The sequence below is a fragment of the Episyrphus balteatus genome, chromosome 1 (assembly GCF_945859705.1).
Source record: "Episyrphus balteatus chromosome 1, idEpiBalt1.1, whole genome shotgun sequence".
NCBI classification, from domain to species: Eukaryota; Metazoa; Arthropoda; class Insecta; order Diptera; family Syrphidae; genus Episyrphus; species Episyrphus balteatus.
In genome coordinates, this window is record NC_079134.1 from 57,071,251 (window position 1) to 57,088,251 (window position 17,001).

The following is a 17,001-nucleotide window of genomic DNA, read 5'->3' on the forward strand; positions in this document are numbered from 1 at the left end:
TATTATTATTATTATTATTATTATTATTATTATTATTATTATTATTATTATTATTATTATTATTATTATTATTATTATTATTATTATTATTATTATTATTATTATTATTATTATTATTATTATTATTATTATTATTATTATTATTATTATTATTATTATTATTATTATTATTATTATTATTATTATTATTATTATTATTATTATTATTATTATTATTATTATTATTATTATTATTATTATTATTATTATTATTATTATTATTATTATTATTATTATTATTATTATTATTATTATTATTATTATTATTATTATTATTATTATTATTATTATTATTATTATTATTATTATTATTATTATTATTATTATTATTATTATTATTATTATTATTATTATTATTATTATTATTATTATTATTATTATTATTATTATTATTATTATTATTATTATTATTATTATTATTATTATTATTATTATTATTATTATTATTATTATTATTATTATTATTATTATTATTATTATTATTATTATTATTATTATTATTATTATTATTATTATTATTATTATTATTATTATTATTATTATTATTATTATTATTATTATTATTATTATTATTATTATTATTATTATTATTATTATTATTATTATTATTATTATTATTATTATTATTATTATTATTATTATTATTATTATTATTATTATTATTATTATTATTATTTATTATTTAAATTAAATCGCTATCTTAGCTTCTATTACAAAATTAGATATATCTTCTATATTTTGAATACTAGGATGTTTTTAAACTTCATACATTGATTTTTCTTTAAAAATTTTGTTGATTATAGGTTGTAATACAGAGCACTGTTCCAAGATGTGTGTTAGGTTCAATGATGTATGGCAGGTTGCACAAAGTGGTGGTGGAGTGTTTTTGTTGAGGAGATGCTGATGTGAGGTTGAGGTGTGTCCGAGTCGTAAACGTACGAAATTTGATATTTTCTGTTTAGAAACGTTTGTGGGATAAGTGATGGTGAGTTTTTCGGGATTAACTTTTTTGTGATGGTGGTGATAAAGGCTCCAGTTGTGGATAGTATTAGCTTTTGTTGTTTTTTGGATAGTTTTAAGCAAATCCAATTTAGTGAACATGTTAAAACTATAAACAGGGGAGTTTTTGGCTGAGTTGGCTGCAATATCTGCGTATTCGTTTCCTGGAATACCGACGTGTCCAGGAGTCCACATCAGTTTCGTGTTTTTTGAGGATTTTCCAAGCTGGTATCTTATATCGGATATAATGTCAGTGTTTTTTTTGGGGTTGTTTACGGCGTTAAGTACTGAGATGCTGTCAGAACATATGATGTACTTCTCGTGGCTATTCGTTGTGGTTTTTGTAGCTTGAAGTATGGCGAATGCCTCCGCTGTAAACACCGAAGTGAAATCCGGTAGATTACCAATGGAGGCTATAGAACCATTTTCATACACCACTGCAAACGATGTGTTGTTACTTGTTTTTGAGCCATCCGTGAAGATAAATTTCCATCCGTCAGCCTTTAAATCGGATGAAACGGCTGAGAAGAGTTGTTTATAAGCATTTTTGCTGGTGGTTGTTTTTGTGTGTTGGGCTAAGGTTAATATCACGCATTCTCTATAGATGGACCATGGAGGATATCGTGGGGTAGGAATACGGACTCTTTTTGTAGGCAGATTTGATTGGGCTGCTTTGGCAAGAATCGAGGCGATGGCAGAAGGTATTCTTTTTGCCACTTTAAGCTCGAGTGCATTTTTAACATCGTTATAAATGATGGAGTTTTTGGTGAACACGAGTTTCGCTAGAAGTTTGTCGGTGATAGCGTCTCTTCGTTCCTCAATGGTGGGCAGTCCAGCTTCTGCAAGTATGTTTATAATGGGACTAGTTGGGAAAGCGTTTATACTTCTTCTTGCTGCATTGTGGTAAGTAGGTTTGATTATTTTTAGAGTTGATTTAGGAGAGTGTCCGTATATATACAACCCATAATCAATTTTACTTAAGACTAACATTCTAGTAGTGTGCGTTAAAGAGTTTATATGCATATTACTTTTTTTTGATGCTAAATATCTAACGATGTTAGTCCTAATAGCTAGCGATTTTTTAAGTTCTAGACAGTGTGTATTCCAGGTGTATGTTGTGTTAAAAACTAGTCCTAAAATACTTAATTTGTTAACATTTTCGATTACTACATTATTTACATTGATGTTGGGTTTGTACAATTTTTTTTTCGACAGATATGGAGTAATTTACATTTTTGAATTGATAATTTAGCGCCAGATGTTATTGACCAATCTAAAATTTCATTAAGGGCTAATTCAAATAGGAATTTACTTTTATTTACATCATTGATTTTGCATAAAATATACATATATATCGTCAGCATATACAGGGTGTCCGGTAGAAAATGGATAAGCCTAAAATGGCTGATAGGTGCACTTTTGACTGTTCTGAAACCGAATAGAAAATATTTTTTTCTACTTTGCATTAAAAAAAAGTTGAATTATTTTTTTCATAGCCATTGTTCAACGGTTATAACGCTTTTTTAATAGTTATGTGTAAGAAGAATTATTGTAAGATATGACTGATTAAAAAAACTGATGGAATCCATGCATTTGTGGCAGCAATGTGAAAAACTTAAGATTTTACAGTGAAAATAATTTATTAAATTAATAGGCTTTTTTTGCACTTTGGTACCAATAACTTGCTTGTAACTCCAGATTTGATAAAAACTTTTACCATTCTGCAATCCCCTTTGGAAGCGCATATTTTTAAAAAAGTTGGCCACCTACGTTCCTATGGATTTTTTTTATACCACAGTTGTTTAAAAATTTTCAAAAAATATTTTTTTTTACATTTTGCATCGAAAAACTAACTTTAAAATTTTTTAAAAGAAAAGATGCAACAGTTTTGAAAACTTTTAACTTCTTATGTAGTGAGCCAATTATTGTAGAAAATTATAAAAATAAGAAATTTATAAAATTCATTCATTCGTGGTTGTGGTTAAAGAAAACGTAAGATGATGAAATTTAAAGTACACTGAACGAAAAAAAGCTAATATTTTCCAAACTGGTTGCGATAGAAACTTTTTCTATTCGGTTTCAGAACAGTCAAAAGTGCACCTATCAGCCATTTTAGGCTTATCCATTTTCTACGGGACACCCTGTATACAGTGATCAAGAGATTTATAGTTTACTAAAATTTTGTTAATATCATCAAATGCTATAATAAATAAAGCCACCGAAAGGGGTGATCCTTGCGGTATACCGTTATGTAATGGGAAGTTGGAAGAGTATTCTTTATTTGTTTTTACACAAAATGTTCTATTTGTTAAGAATGACTTTACATATTCATTTATTTTTCTTCCAACACCCCATTTCGAAACGATGTGAAGTCCGATTCTATCGAAAGCTTTTTCGAAGTCAAGAGAGAGGAAGGACACATGGTTTTTAGCTGATAAGGCTTTTGAAGTAAAATAGTCAATATGGAGGAGAGCGTCGGCGCATCCTCTATTGGATTTAAAAGCCATTTGGTTAGGGCTGATTAATTTGTTCGTTTCGGCGAACCAAAGTAGTCGTTTTGCGACTATTTTTTCCATTATTTTGGATAAACAAGAGATAAGTGATATAGGGCGATATCCTTCAATTGTATTTTTATCTTTTTTTGGCTTTGGAATGGGTATTATTGTAGCCGACTTCCAGCTTTGGGGAATGGCAGAATAGAATAGGATGTTATTATATAAAGTAACGATTCTTTTTTTTGTCAGGTCGGGTAGATTTTTCAACATCGAATAAGATATTTTATCTCTGCCTGGAGTTTTTCCTTTTGTTTTTATAAGAGCGGTTTGAAACTCAATGAAAGTTATAGATTCTTCAATTCGTTTCGATGTAGGGTTAGTGATTTGTTGTGGTGTTGTTATATTCAAGATATTTAATTTTTCTTCAATAAAAGTATTGAAAAAATTTGTTTTTTCTGAGGCTTTTGACGAATACCTTGCCACAGTTTGGCGGGTGAGGAGTTCGGGTTTAAGTTTGAAGTGATATCGGCGAAGCTTTTTGCTTTGCTTGCTTTGAGTAATCGTCGAAACTTGGCATTAGATTTTTTGTATATTATAAGATTTTGTGTCGTAGGATTTGCTTGAAAATGCTTAAGTGAAGTCATCTTTTCCTTACGTAGCAATGAAAGTTCATGATTCCACCAAGGTACATTTTGTTTACGTTTAATTGGTTTGGATTGGGGAATGGAAATGTTTGCAGCATTTCTGATAGCTTTCAGTAGAACAGCAGCTTCTTTATTATTATTTGAGGATTGATTCTTATGGATTAAGTTTTCAGAGATTTTTTGTTTAAATAAGGTCCAATTGGATAAATCAGTTTTAAATTTGTGTTCGAATGGTTTTGTGTTTGATATACATTCAGTATTTAAAGTCGTGACTATCGGGAAGTGGTCGCTATTGTGCGAATCTTTTAATGTCTTCCAAGTTATTTTTGTGAGCAACTCTGGTGAGCAGCAAGTTACATCAACATGTGTAAGGGAACTGTGTGTTGAAAGATGGGTTGGCGATCCGTCATTTAAGATGACTAGGTTTGAATCTAAAAAGAAGTTTTCCAATAAATCACCTTTTCTGTTTGTGGTTGCGGAACCCCAAAGTGTATTCCAGGCGTTTACATCACCCCCGAATATTATTGGAAAGTCGACTTGACTATATTGCTAAGGTCATTTTTGTTAATTATTTGTTAAGGTGGTAAATATATATTTATGTATGTAAATTTAGTTTTGTGTTGTATTTCAACAGCAATAACTTGGAGGCAGAGATGAGTATTTACTTCATATGTAGCAGATCTACTTCATTAATTTATTTTGATGTATCTGCTACGTAGCAACCTATTTCTACTTCGTTTAAAAATTTTTTTCTAACGAACAAAATTTCATTTAAGATGTGTCATCTTGTTTCATTTTTTGTTAAAAAAAATGCATTGTTAGTGCTCTTTAGGCACTGCAAGAATTTCACATCATATACATCCAAATCAAAGACCCATCCAAGATATTAATTATTTTATGTCACCGCCCAAATCCACATAATGGCTGTGGGTCCGGTTATGCATTTTGCATAAAATAAATCAGACATCGGCTTTTAAAAAACAATCTTAGGTTCTTATATGGCAGATGGCACATCTTTGCTCATGGAACTAAGACCAAGTCAATGAAAATAATTTTGTAATAAAAAACACTTTATAATTTGAAATTAAAAATCATTATAGCAATCACGGGGGTGGCTTTTTGAGAAAAGAAATCATATTTGTTATTTACGAGTGATGCGCTTTCAAGCTATGCAGGTCTCATTTAAATCGGTGCTGGTTTTTTTTTTTTAAATATATTTATTTTTGGGCATTCTCCTTTGTTTTATATGTATATTTTTTTTTTTTCATTATCTGCTACATATTTTCCAAATCTACTTCGTTTTTTTGGGCAGTATGTTTCACTTTTCGGGCTTAGCATTCTCATCCCTGCTTGGAGGTTTGTGTTTAAGGGTAGGATTTTATGGCAAATGCTTTTTTTTTATTAAAAATGCTATCCCTTGTTTGCCAGTGTCATTGCTTGGTGAGTTGTGGAAATAACCGTCAAAGCTTTTTAAAATATTGGGTGTCTTATCAAAGGGGCAGTGTGTTTCTTGAAGTGCTACTATCATGGGATTATGACGTTTGATTATGATATTCAGTTCATCAAAGTTATTAATATAACCGTTGATATTCCACTGCAGAATATGAGAACTTCATTAGACCTACAAGGAATCCATGAGCTTGCTTTACCTAAGGTAGAGGAACAGTGGCTAGAAGTAGGATTGTTTTTGTTTTGGTTTGTATTTAAAGGTTTTTGTTTTGAAATTTTTTGGTTGGCTGGAATAGGTTGTTCAGGGCTTTGACTCCGCGGCTCGGTCGCTGAATCATCCAGGCTCTCAATAGAGCCTGAGTGATTCAGAAATCGAACAGCAGAGTCATTAGGGTGGTTAGTATTTTTGTTATTGCATGTCGACATCATGCTCTTCTGGATTAGATATAAAATAGTCTCCATTATTCAAAAGTTTTCGGGTAACGTCTGATATGGGTGAGTGTGAAATAGGAGGGGATATAGGTTTATCAGGACGTGTTAAATTTGCACTCGTAGAGGAGTGAATGTTTGGTGTTGTGTTGTTGTTTAGAGGTAATTGCGAGTAGTTAAGGAGTGAGTGAGACGATATAGATGCTGGTGGTGTGGTTTTATTGTGTGTATTAGATTTGATAACGGATTTATTTATTTAGTGGTGAGATGATGTGTGTTCATGATTATTTGGATGTGGTGTTATAGTTATGCTTGTGCTAGGTTTAAGAGTAGAGTTTGTATTTGTTGTTGCGGATTTGTTTTTTTGAATAGTGTCAAGTGTATTTAATGAGGAAGGGGGAGAGTGTCGGAATTGCTAGGTAAAGAGGTTTGCAGTTGACTAGATGGGATTGTTGCTTTTTTTGCGTTTTGGGCGAAAGTTTCAGTTAGTGGAGAAGTTTGGGTTGGGTTTTGTTGACTATATAATTTTTTTGCTTCGTTCATAGTGCATTTTTTCAATGTTTTGATTGTGATAATCTCCTTAGCTTATTTGTAAGACGGGAATGATTTTGAAGAGGACGGGTGGGAAAGAGAGCAGTTTGCACACAATGTGCGAGAGCAAGGTTCTGGGATGTGTGGTGGAAGATTGCATATTTCGCATTTTGTATTACCGTTGCAACGTTTGCTCGTGTGACCGAGAAGTTTGGCAGTTGCGGCATCTCATTGGATTCGGGATATATTCCGTTATTTTAGCGGAAAAAAGACCGATATCAACTGATTTGGGTAATTGGTAAAGGTCAAATGTGAAAAGCATAAGGCCAGTTGGTTTAGGTTTTCCATCGTCACCTTTCTTTGTAAATTTGTATATTTTGGTAACTCGTTGAGATTTCATTTCAGATAGTATTTCTTTTTCAGAAAAGTTTATAAGGCATGGAGCGTAAGCTATACCTTTTAATTGATTAAGGCGATCGTGAAGTTTCACTTCAATTGGGCAATTGCCTGTAAGATCTTTGAGCTCTTTTGCCTTCAGGAAAATGTCTGCGGTTTTTTGCGAACTGACAAAAATTAAAAGGCTACCGTCACGAAGTTGAGTTATTTTCTCATAATCTTTGCTTATTGTGTCAATAGCTTTTTTGAGAACGAATGGGCTTAGGGAGATAATTGGTTTTTCGTTTGATTTTGGTGACATGATTAAACAGCGAGGATTAATCAAGTTGGAACGCGGTGGAAGATCAGGGAATATATTCGAGAGGGACAAATTTGTATTTTTATGCTTTTTTCTTGGTTTTAGGTCAGGGTTAGGATCGGGATCGAGGAGTCTGTAACGACCACCTACGTGATTTGTCCCGTGGGCCATTTTTTCACTAATTTTTGCACTCACTTGAATCAAACACGTGAACACAAAAGAAAGAAAAAAGATGAGAGAAGGAGGAGAGGATACGGTTAGAAAGGAACAACCGGTTTGTGCACTAGGCGAAAATCACACTTATAAACAACGAGATTAGATGTTATCTGCTCAAGAGTTAGACTGTGACTGATATAGTAATATAGTAATAATAATAATAATATATAGTAATACATCTTTTCTGCACCAAGTAGGTTACGCATAGGTTGGTAAATAAAGCCCGCGTTACTATATAATTCGCTAGAAACACCATCCGGATGAAGGGGGTAGAAATCGTAGTGATATTTATGATACAATTTTAAGTTCTGCTCGACGAACACTCTATCATTTAAAAGCAATACCCTCCATATATTCTCTTTTTTTTATACGGTAAGGTCCTTTTGACGAAAACTGGGGCCCTATTTTGTAAAACGATTATCGTTGAAACTACTTCGTTCTTTTTCAAATGCGATTAGGTATTACGATAATAGTTTTATTTCAATAAAAACGAACTACAAACATGGGGGTGTGTTTTTATTTTTATTTATTGCGTTTTAGTTGCGTAATACTCAAAATAAATTAATAGGGGTATTCACGATCCTATGCAACTGGTCTAGTATCATTGCGAAAGTGCAAAAGTGTAAAATCTTACAACACTACAAAAACAAAATATATGGTTTCAAATTTTACAACAGTCTTGCACTTTAGCTATACCCTTACCCTATTGCAAAATAAAAATACAATGGAGTTAAATTATTTTTGACAGATGGCAGCTCACCGTGCGTCGCCTCGCGTGGCCCATGATAAACAGTTTGTCTTTTTTATTCTGTTTATAATGGTTGTCGGTTGTAATTTAGTTTCTTTTGATGTAAAATAATTTGTGAAAATTAATTAACCCGAACAAAACAAAGAACTAAATTATAAAAAATGGAAAAAAAGAAGAAGCAACGGTGGAGGAACAACCCTGTTAAAAAAACATCATGGATTTCATTCATGCTTCAATATTTACTAAAAATAAGAAGAAGGGCGTTCACGATCTATTGTAAAAAAATAAAATTTTACATTTTTACTAGCCCTGTTGCACCAGATCGTGAATACCCCTATAATACAGTCAAGTAAGGAGAAAAAAGGGGTAAATCTCGGAATGAATGTTAGTAGAAATTTTTTTTTGCTCAATATCTTCCTTTTGCCATTCTATAACATATTTCAAAAGTCTAGAAAAATCTCATGTCCGCTTGTCGCGATTTCAAGGCCAAATCGCGAAATGGAGATTTTCAAAATTAGCAAAAATAGGCTATGGTATTAGGTATATACACATATGATACATGATTTCAAGGTATATTTTAATGCTGATTCCAAAAAATCTAGAATTAAGACAATCTGACGTCACCTTATTTTCAAACCAAGAAAATTAGGACTTGCGGACATGAGATTTTTTTAGATTTTTGAGGGTAATTAAAGAATATCCAAACAAAGATTAAAATGAAAAAATTAGCCTATTTGCACTTATTCCTAAGATGAACAAGAATCTTCTTTAGTGCATATTCTAAAATTTGCCCCTCCATCAAAAAATACCATTATTTCGTAGGTATATATATTTTTGTAATGGATTGTTTTGATTTTTAATAATGATGGATTCTAAAATCTTTATGCAAAATTTAGTTCATCTACCATAACTTTTAAGGGTTTTTCGGCAGTAAGTTTGCAACTGTTATAATAATATGAGTTGACAGATGAAAAACAGGTATAACTTTTTCCAGAGACGTCAGATTGTCTTGATTTTAGATTTTTTGGAATCAGTATTAAAAAATACCTTGAAATCATGTATCATATGTGTATATAATACCATAGCCTATTATTGCTAATTTTGAAAATCTCCATTTCGCGATTTGACCTTGAAATCGCGACAAGCGGACATGAGATTTTTCTAGACTTTTGAGATATATTATAGAATGGCAAAAGGAAGATATTGAGCAAAAAAAATTTCTACTAACATTCATTACGAGGTTAAACCCTTATTTGACTGGATTACTAATATTTTATGAAAAATAAAATAAAAAAAAGTGTTTCAAAAATAATACAAAGTCGTTTTTATATTTTTCGTTTCTTCATTTTTTTTGCAATTGGTGTTGTTGTTAACATTATTATTGGTGTTAAAAAAAAGCAGAACATTTTTTGTTAAAGTATTTGGGTACTTTTGCCAATTTTTATTTGCGATAGGTACTATACAGGGTGTCCCAAATTTATAGTCGAAACGAAAACGGTAGATAGCGTAGATGGTGACAGTTACCAGAAAAATAATAAAGAAATCGCAGCCATATATTTTGTGAGTTATGGGCATTGCAAAAAATCGAAACCCTGTGACAGTTTTTCATGTGCCGTGACTACAAATCTTAAGTTTTCTCAATTTTTTCTTTTTCTTCGGAACCTTGAATAACCCTGCTAACAATTATACTATTACTATATACACTGTACAACGCACATAAATGTACGAAGTACAGACACTTAACAGCACCAGCAACTGAGGCCATATAACATAGAACTACGTGGCACAGAGGAGGAAAAATTGTTGAAAATTGTCTCATATTATCGCACACGTGGCTTCAGTTAAGCTGTTTTAAATTTTAACTCAGCTGCATCAGTTTTAAAGCAAATATCACTTTTTTGCCCAAATAAATACTAAACGACCCTAATTCAATGAACCGTATTGTACCAATTGTGTAGATTTTATGGGCCGAATTTCAAAGTACAACATTATTTCACCGTTTTTTAGAGTTCGGAGACCATTTTAAGCTACATTTTGTGTTTTGAAAAAATTCTTTATAAACAGTTTTATTGTACTATTTATGCTGAATCAAGAAAGCTTTTACTCATTAAAACAGTTAGAAATTGTGGAAGTTATGGTTTTTTTTACTAGAGAAAGAAATTTCAATTTATTGCAAAAAAAAAAAACAATTTTCATGATTTTTTGAAATTTTATCAAAATTTTGAGGGTGTTTAGGCAAAATTGACTTCAGATTCGGAATCAGCACGTCAAAATAAATAAAGATAGGCAGGTCCGGTCAAAAGTATTGGTACTTTTTTTTTTGCTTGTGTTATCATGGACAAGAAAAAATGAACAGTATTTAAAATATATATCTGAGCAACCATAATCGATATCAAAATTTTTTAAACGTAGTTACAAAGAATAACATTTTTTCTAAAAATTAAGATCATAAAAAATTTTCTACCATTATTATGAACAGAGAAATTAATTTTTCATTTCTTTCACTGTCCCAAAAAAATTGAAATTTCTTTCTCGTGTAAAAAAATCACAACTTCCACAATGTGTAACTAATTGTGATGAATTAAAACTTTTTTTATTCAGCATAAATAGAAGAATAAAACTGTTTATAAAAAATTTTTTTTTCAAAACACAAAATGTGGCTTAAAATGGTCTCCGAACTCTAAAAAACGGTGAAAAATTGTTGTACTTTGAGATTCGCCCATAAAATCTACACCCAATTTGGTGCTTGAGCATAATAAAAAAATATTTTCAAAAAGAACAAGTACTCCTCTGTTTAGAACTGTAAAAAAATCTGAAATTGACCGCAAAATCGCTGAGTAAAAATCGTTGAAATCTGAAAACATTGAAAAACGTTTTTTTGACGATAACTTGAAATTTTGAGGGTCTACGAAAAATTCCAAGTGCCGAAATGTAATGTACTCAGTAATACCTACAACCTCTGCTAGGTCATTTCCAAAGTATCAATGCTGATAACAAGATGAACAGGAAAACCGATATGGAAGATGTCAGTCCACAGTACAAACATTTGGTGGAGAAGAGAAAAAAAAAAGCTCTGCAACATGATCTGTATGTGTGTGATGTTCAAATAATTTTCATGTTATGTTTGTAGGACATGTTACTTGTCAGTTAAACTTTATACTGTGTAGTTGTAAGAAGTTTATTATTTAATTTAAATGTAACAATAATTTTTGTAAGTTTTACTGTATTGTGAATAATTTGTAAACATTTCTTAAAATATTTATCAATGCTTAAATAGAAACCATTGTTCACCTGATGATGTCCATATATATGGACGAAACGTTTTGACAAAAAGAAAATGTTTGTTTCATTTGACCTGAAGCCCGTTCACCAAAAACTTTTATAATTACAAAAAGGTCACCAATATCAATAGATAAAAAGTTTTTGTTATAGAAATCAATGTATATTTTTCTAATATTTTTTTGTGCGCTGGGCTCGAATCCGAAGTCAGAAAAACTCTATAATAGTCCAGTAATTTTAGGTTTTATCTGCGGAAAAATTCCTACTTGGCTCGATTTTGGTATAGACCTTCGTTACGGCGTTGTTATGAAGTTGTGAAAAATCGACATTGATATCGCGTCCGCGTTAGAAGTTATAGAGGTCAAAAGGTCACGAAAGGTTTCGCATATATCTCGTGACCTGTTGCTCGGAGGTGATTAGGGGTCTATGGAAAATCTGTTCGTCAAAAAATTATCTACTGGCTTATGCATTTTTCTGTAAATCCAACCGATTTCGGACTATATTATAACGTAGTCATTCAAACTACATAAATTTGTTCAAAGTTTCGATATGACTCTTAGAAGTAGTCGTTTTCGGAATAGAGCTGCTTCAAGCGTAGGCATAATACATGATATGTAATAATAGGTTTGTTTTATTTATGAGTGAATAATTCAGTTTTTGAATCCTGAAAAATACATGTGTAATTTCTTTTGCTTTTTATTAATACGTTTTTATAAGTTTTACTTGTAATCGATATTCAAACTAACTTACTAACTAACTAACTAACTAACTAAGTTACTTAGCTATATACTAATAAAATCGTAGCAATTAATTTTGACCTCAGTTCAAACTTACCTACCCTGAGACGTTTTGGTCTCAGGGTAAAAACATTTGAGGTTCAAAACACCCCAAATCAATCTTAGACTACTTCTAAGAGTCATATCGAAACTTTGAACAAATTTATGTAGTTTGAATGACTACGTTATAATATAGTCCGAAATCGGTTGGATTTACAGAAAAATGCATAAGGCAACATTTGTAGATAATTTTATGACGAACAGATTTTCCATAGCCCCCTATTGACCTCCGAGCAACAGGTCACGAGTAATATGCGAAAAACTGCTTTTCGTGACCTTTTGACCTCTATAACTTCTAACGCGGACGCGATATCAATGTCGATTTTTCACATCTTCATAACAACGCTGTAACGAAGGTATATGCCAAAATCGAGCCCAGTAGGAATTTTTCCGCAGATTGGGGTAAAAAATGCCTAAAATTACTGGGCTATAACATCATGTTTTAGAGATATTACCATTACAAAACATCACAAAAATAGTGTTTTGGGCGTTCAAAATTCAATATCTCAAAAACTGCACGTAGAGCTATTTTAATGCTAGATTCAAATTAAGACTGTCAAAGGCCATTCGAAGAATATAGTTTGGTTTCTATGGAATTTTATTTTACGCCAATATTACTGTCATTTACGGAAAAATCGATCTTAAAAATGTTTTTTTTTTTCAACTTTTCTCAATATTTTCTAAAACAAAAGTTTAATTTTTCCACTAAATCTTAAATAAAAGGTTTTTATCTAAATGACTGCATTCCAAACTTTTTAAAAAGTACCTATAGAATTTTTTCGCATTTTTTTAAATATTTTTGAGGCTATATAAAAAAATGGTTGGAGTAAAAGTTGTTAACACTTTACAATCCACCTACAACTTTTGCATAAAAAAAATAACTACGTGTTATGTGTGTACACCTGAAAGCGATGCGCCTGTGCATCACGATCATACACAAAGAGAACACAAAATTGTAAATAAAAATCAAAACAGAAAACTACCCTCGACTTCTGTCTTCAACGCAAAGTTTACAAAAAAATCAAAACAAGGGAAAAAACTACAAAATAAATAAAATCCTTAGAATAGGAAATACTTCAGTAGAAGAACAGAAAAAAGACAAAAAAATACCATCACCTCTGCCACAAGGAGCATTCGCTTCATAAAACAACACATAAGAACAAAAAAAGAAATGAACCTAAGAAGGTCAAACGTCAAAGTAATTTTTTTAAGAGATTCCAATTTTTTAAGGAATTCCCTCGCTCTCGCAACATTTTCCTACTAGCAACATGTGGTACGCCATATCACGTACCACCCGAAAAATTTGGGGCTCCGATAATTTGTATGGGATGCGACATCTTTGTATTCTATAATCTTTGCTTATAGTCATAAAACCAAAACCAATCAAAATAGGGTAGAGTCGCCTATTTTGCGGCCGTCTCCAGTTTCCGGCCACCTTTCGGAAAATCGTTATAACTAGTGATTTCGTAGGCTTTATTTTGCTCTTATGCTTTTCATTTATATGTAAGAACAGCATAAGAGCAAAATTTTGGAATAAAGCCTACGAAATCACTAGTTATAACGATTTTCCGAAAGGTGGCCGAAAACTGAAGACGGCCGCAAATAAGCAACTCTACCCTATATTCTTTTTTAAAGAGATCTAATAATAAAACTCAGTCTACCACATCATTAAATTATTGTTGTTTTTAATAAGTTAATTGTTTTGATTTATTATTTTATGAGGTTAAAGAAAAAAATAATCTTTCCGAGAATTTTATCTCTGCCATTGCCAATTGGCCATGGAAGATGAATTGTTTGTTTTATCGTTTTGTTGTGTTGCGTTGTGCTGATTTGATAATAATACGGAATTTTCTTCTTCGTTTTAATATTTGAGTATGTTCTAAATTTCTTATGTTCATTCCAATCAGTGGAAATAAAATTGGCTTCGAAGTTTGGCAAATTTTTTTTTCTAAGGAAGACAAACGGAAACGATAGGCAAATGACAGTCGTAAGCATTAACGATTATCGTTGAAATCAAATCAAAGAAAACTGCCGTAATCAATTTCTTATCAAACAATGAAAACCACATGTCCCTATGTCTTCTAGTTTTTGGGAAAATTGAAAAGAAAGAAAAGTACTTCTTTATCAGATTTTTATTTTTTTGGCGTCAATCTTGAAATCCTGCATACTTATCAGAAAAAAAATAGAGATAAAAAATCAATTCGCAACACTTTTTTTACAAATCCACAACAGTAAAATTGAAATTAAATTAAAAACATGTCTTATTCCTATACATTTTATTAATAATGGCAATTTTTTAGCATTTAAAACGAAGATCTAAGCAGAAAGCTTATGGAATGTCTCAAGGATAGGATTAAATTGAATTCATTAGCCCTGTTTTATTGGAGGTGGTAGTCTACTAAAAGTAGATGTTTTGGTTAATCTAGTACTATCGTCTACCCATCCCCATGCTCTTTTTCCCGAGTAGATACGATTTGTATTTAATTCGTTGAAAATGCGTTCCCCATTGAAAATAGCTAATTATTGAAAATTACAATTTATCTGAACCCTTCCTTTATTAAGAAGAATCAGAGTCATTTAAGTGAGGAAGTAATGGCTCTCTTAAAAGAATAAACTCTTGAAATTTGTATATACCTATATATTTAAACTTGTATAAAATGTGATAAAAGTGTTTTTTTTAAATATATTTTTTAACTTTAATTGGAGTTTTTTTATTTTGCGTGGAGGTGGACTTCGACAGCAGTACATACAATGAGTTATTTTTATTCCATTTAATGAAGTTAAAATCGGTAAGGTGGTTCCAATAATACAAAAAAAAAATAAAAATAAAAAGCTATAAGTACAAGTAAATTTTAAATCTGAGTTCTTTATTACTCTCACAAAATTTTTAAAGGGCCGTGGCGGAGTGCACAGTTTTTTAAGCTGTATGACCAGTCAGTTATACAGTAGCCAGCAAAAAAAGAGTTTTGAATAAGAACTAAGTAACTAAATTTGGGATATTGAAACTGTTTTATTTTCACTAAACAGAGTCAATTTGTGGAATATTTTACTCCAAAACCATTATTTGCTCAAAAGTCTACCTAAATATGCGTTTTTAGACGAGCAAAAAAATGCAAACGTTTTTATTGTTTGCATTTTTTTTTTTGCCCGCTACTGTAAGCCCATAAAATCTGAATCCATCAACTAAATGAAAAAAAATTTTCAAAACGGATAAAGAATAATATAAAGCATAACCGTAATAAATTTACAGCATACGCATACATAAATAGCAAAAATATTAATTTATAACAAAAAAAAATTATTTATCATAAGGGGACGACACATTGTGAGGCGTTCAGGACATACAAATCGACTGGGCTCTCCGACTAATACGCTTCCGGACGGAATACAAAAACAAAATGTGAACTACTTACATGCTTTAATCAGAAAAAGCACAATTCATTTCGTTTGTTATCGTTAGTCAGCTTACTACAACATAAATATGTACAACATAAATTAACAATGACTGATGTTGTTACAATACTTCTAAGAATTAAAATAGAAACTACATTTTAGTTTATTGTTCTTCAAACGATCGGTGAAGGTGATAAAGATGTTCTTCTTAGTCTTGTTGGTGATCCAAAGTTATTGTCATTGCTTTCTCGATGCAATCGAAAGAGCTCGCAAACTGTTATAGCAACTTGAACAACGCCTTTGCCTTCGAGAATATCTGCAGCACAACAAATGAGATTCTAAAATGAAAAAAAAAAATGCAAATTATATATTGAAAAAGACAAATATATGTATGTATATGTATATATATATTTTATTTGCTTAAAAGCTAATTTCCAAAAAACCTTAATACGCGATTCTTAACAGTTTAAAACTGTTCCACACCAAAGACGACCAACGACAAACAACGCTGCCGTGTTTGTATGAAACTAATTCGATACCTGAACGTCGATATTCAGGTGCTGAGGTTTTTTTAAGTAGCAGGAGGACTTGAGAGCCACATATATTTTCGTAAAGGAAGTGTCTGTAAAAACTGTTTCACATTTTTTAGATGTTTGAAACTGAAGTAAGCAAGGTAATCAAATAAAGAAAGATGAATTTAGAAAAAATTCAAAAAGCTATTTTCTTAACCAAAGGTGATAGAAACAATTATAAATATATGAAACTCCCACATACAGACACAAATTGGAATTTGAGATATGGTGTTTTAAAAGTCAAAACCGTCAAATTCACTATCCAAACACTTCATTTCACATTTCTTACTAAATTAAGTGGCATCTAAACGGATTTCTTCTTTTAAATTAAAATTAACGTCTCTTCATTTTAGTAAGTATTTTCTTAAAAAAAAAACTCGGCCAAAAATGAAAAGATTTCTTATCAATTCTAACTGCACACTTATTAATATTAAAAGACTTAAAAGAAGAAGATAAAAGTGGATCATTTTAAATTAATGTGAAAATCTGCTTAAAACTTTACCCCCTCTAACCCAAGATCGTACATTTTAAAATTGATAATGTTTTACGACTTGTCTATAATCGTAATACAACACGTCTTTTTCAATCTTCACTTGTATTTTTCCAAATTTATGGAGTAAAATACGAAAATTCAAACAAAAAATTATCAAATATTTATTATTATTTACTTTCCTAAA

The 17,001-nt window shown here is 31.0% G+C and overlaps 2 protein-coding genes across 2 annotated transcripts; both read right to left on the reverse strand.

Moving 5' to 3' along the window:
• Positions 1 to 738: 738 nt before the first annotated feature.
• LOC129916204 (uncharacterized) lies at positions 739 to 5,290 on the reverse strand. The gene has a single exon (XM_055996038.1). The coding sequence runs from the start codon at positions 2,059 to 2,061 to the stop codon at positions 796 to 798; it is 1,266 nt and encodes a 421-aa protein (XP_055852013.1). The 5' UTR covers positions 2,062 to 5,290; the 3' UTR covers positions 739 to 795.
• Positions 5,291 to 6,761: 1,471 nt separating this feature from the next.
• On the reverse strand, positions 6,762 to 7,451 carry LOC129921157 (uncharacterized). Its single transcript, XM_056002856.1, has one exon. The coding sequence runs from the start codon at positions 7,449 to 7,451 to the stop codon at positions 6,762 to 6,764; it is 690 nt and encodes a 229-aa protein (XP_055858831.1).
• Positions 7,452 to 17,001: the final 9,550 nt, after the last annotated feature.

Excerpts from the sequence above, each read along its gene's own strand:
- LOC129916204 (XM_055996038.1), bottom strand. The coding sequence starts at position 2,061 with ATGCATATAAACTCTTTAACGCACACTACTAGAATGTTAGTCTTAAGT.
- LOC129921157 (XM_056002856.1), bottom strand. The coding sequence starts at position 7,451 with ATGGCCCACGGGACAAATCACGTAGGTGGTCGTTACAGACTCCTCGAT.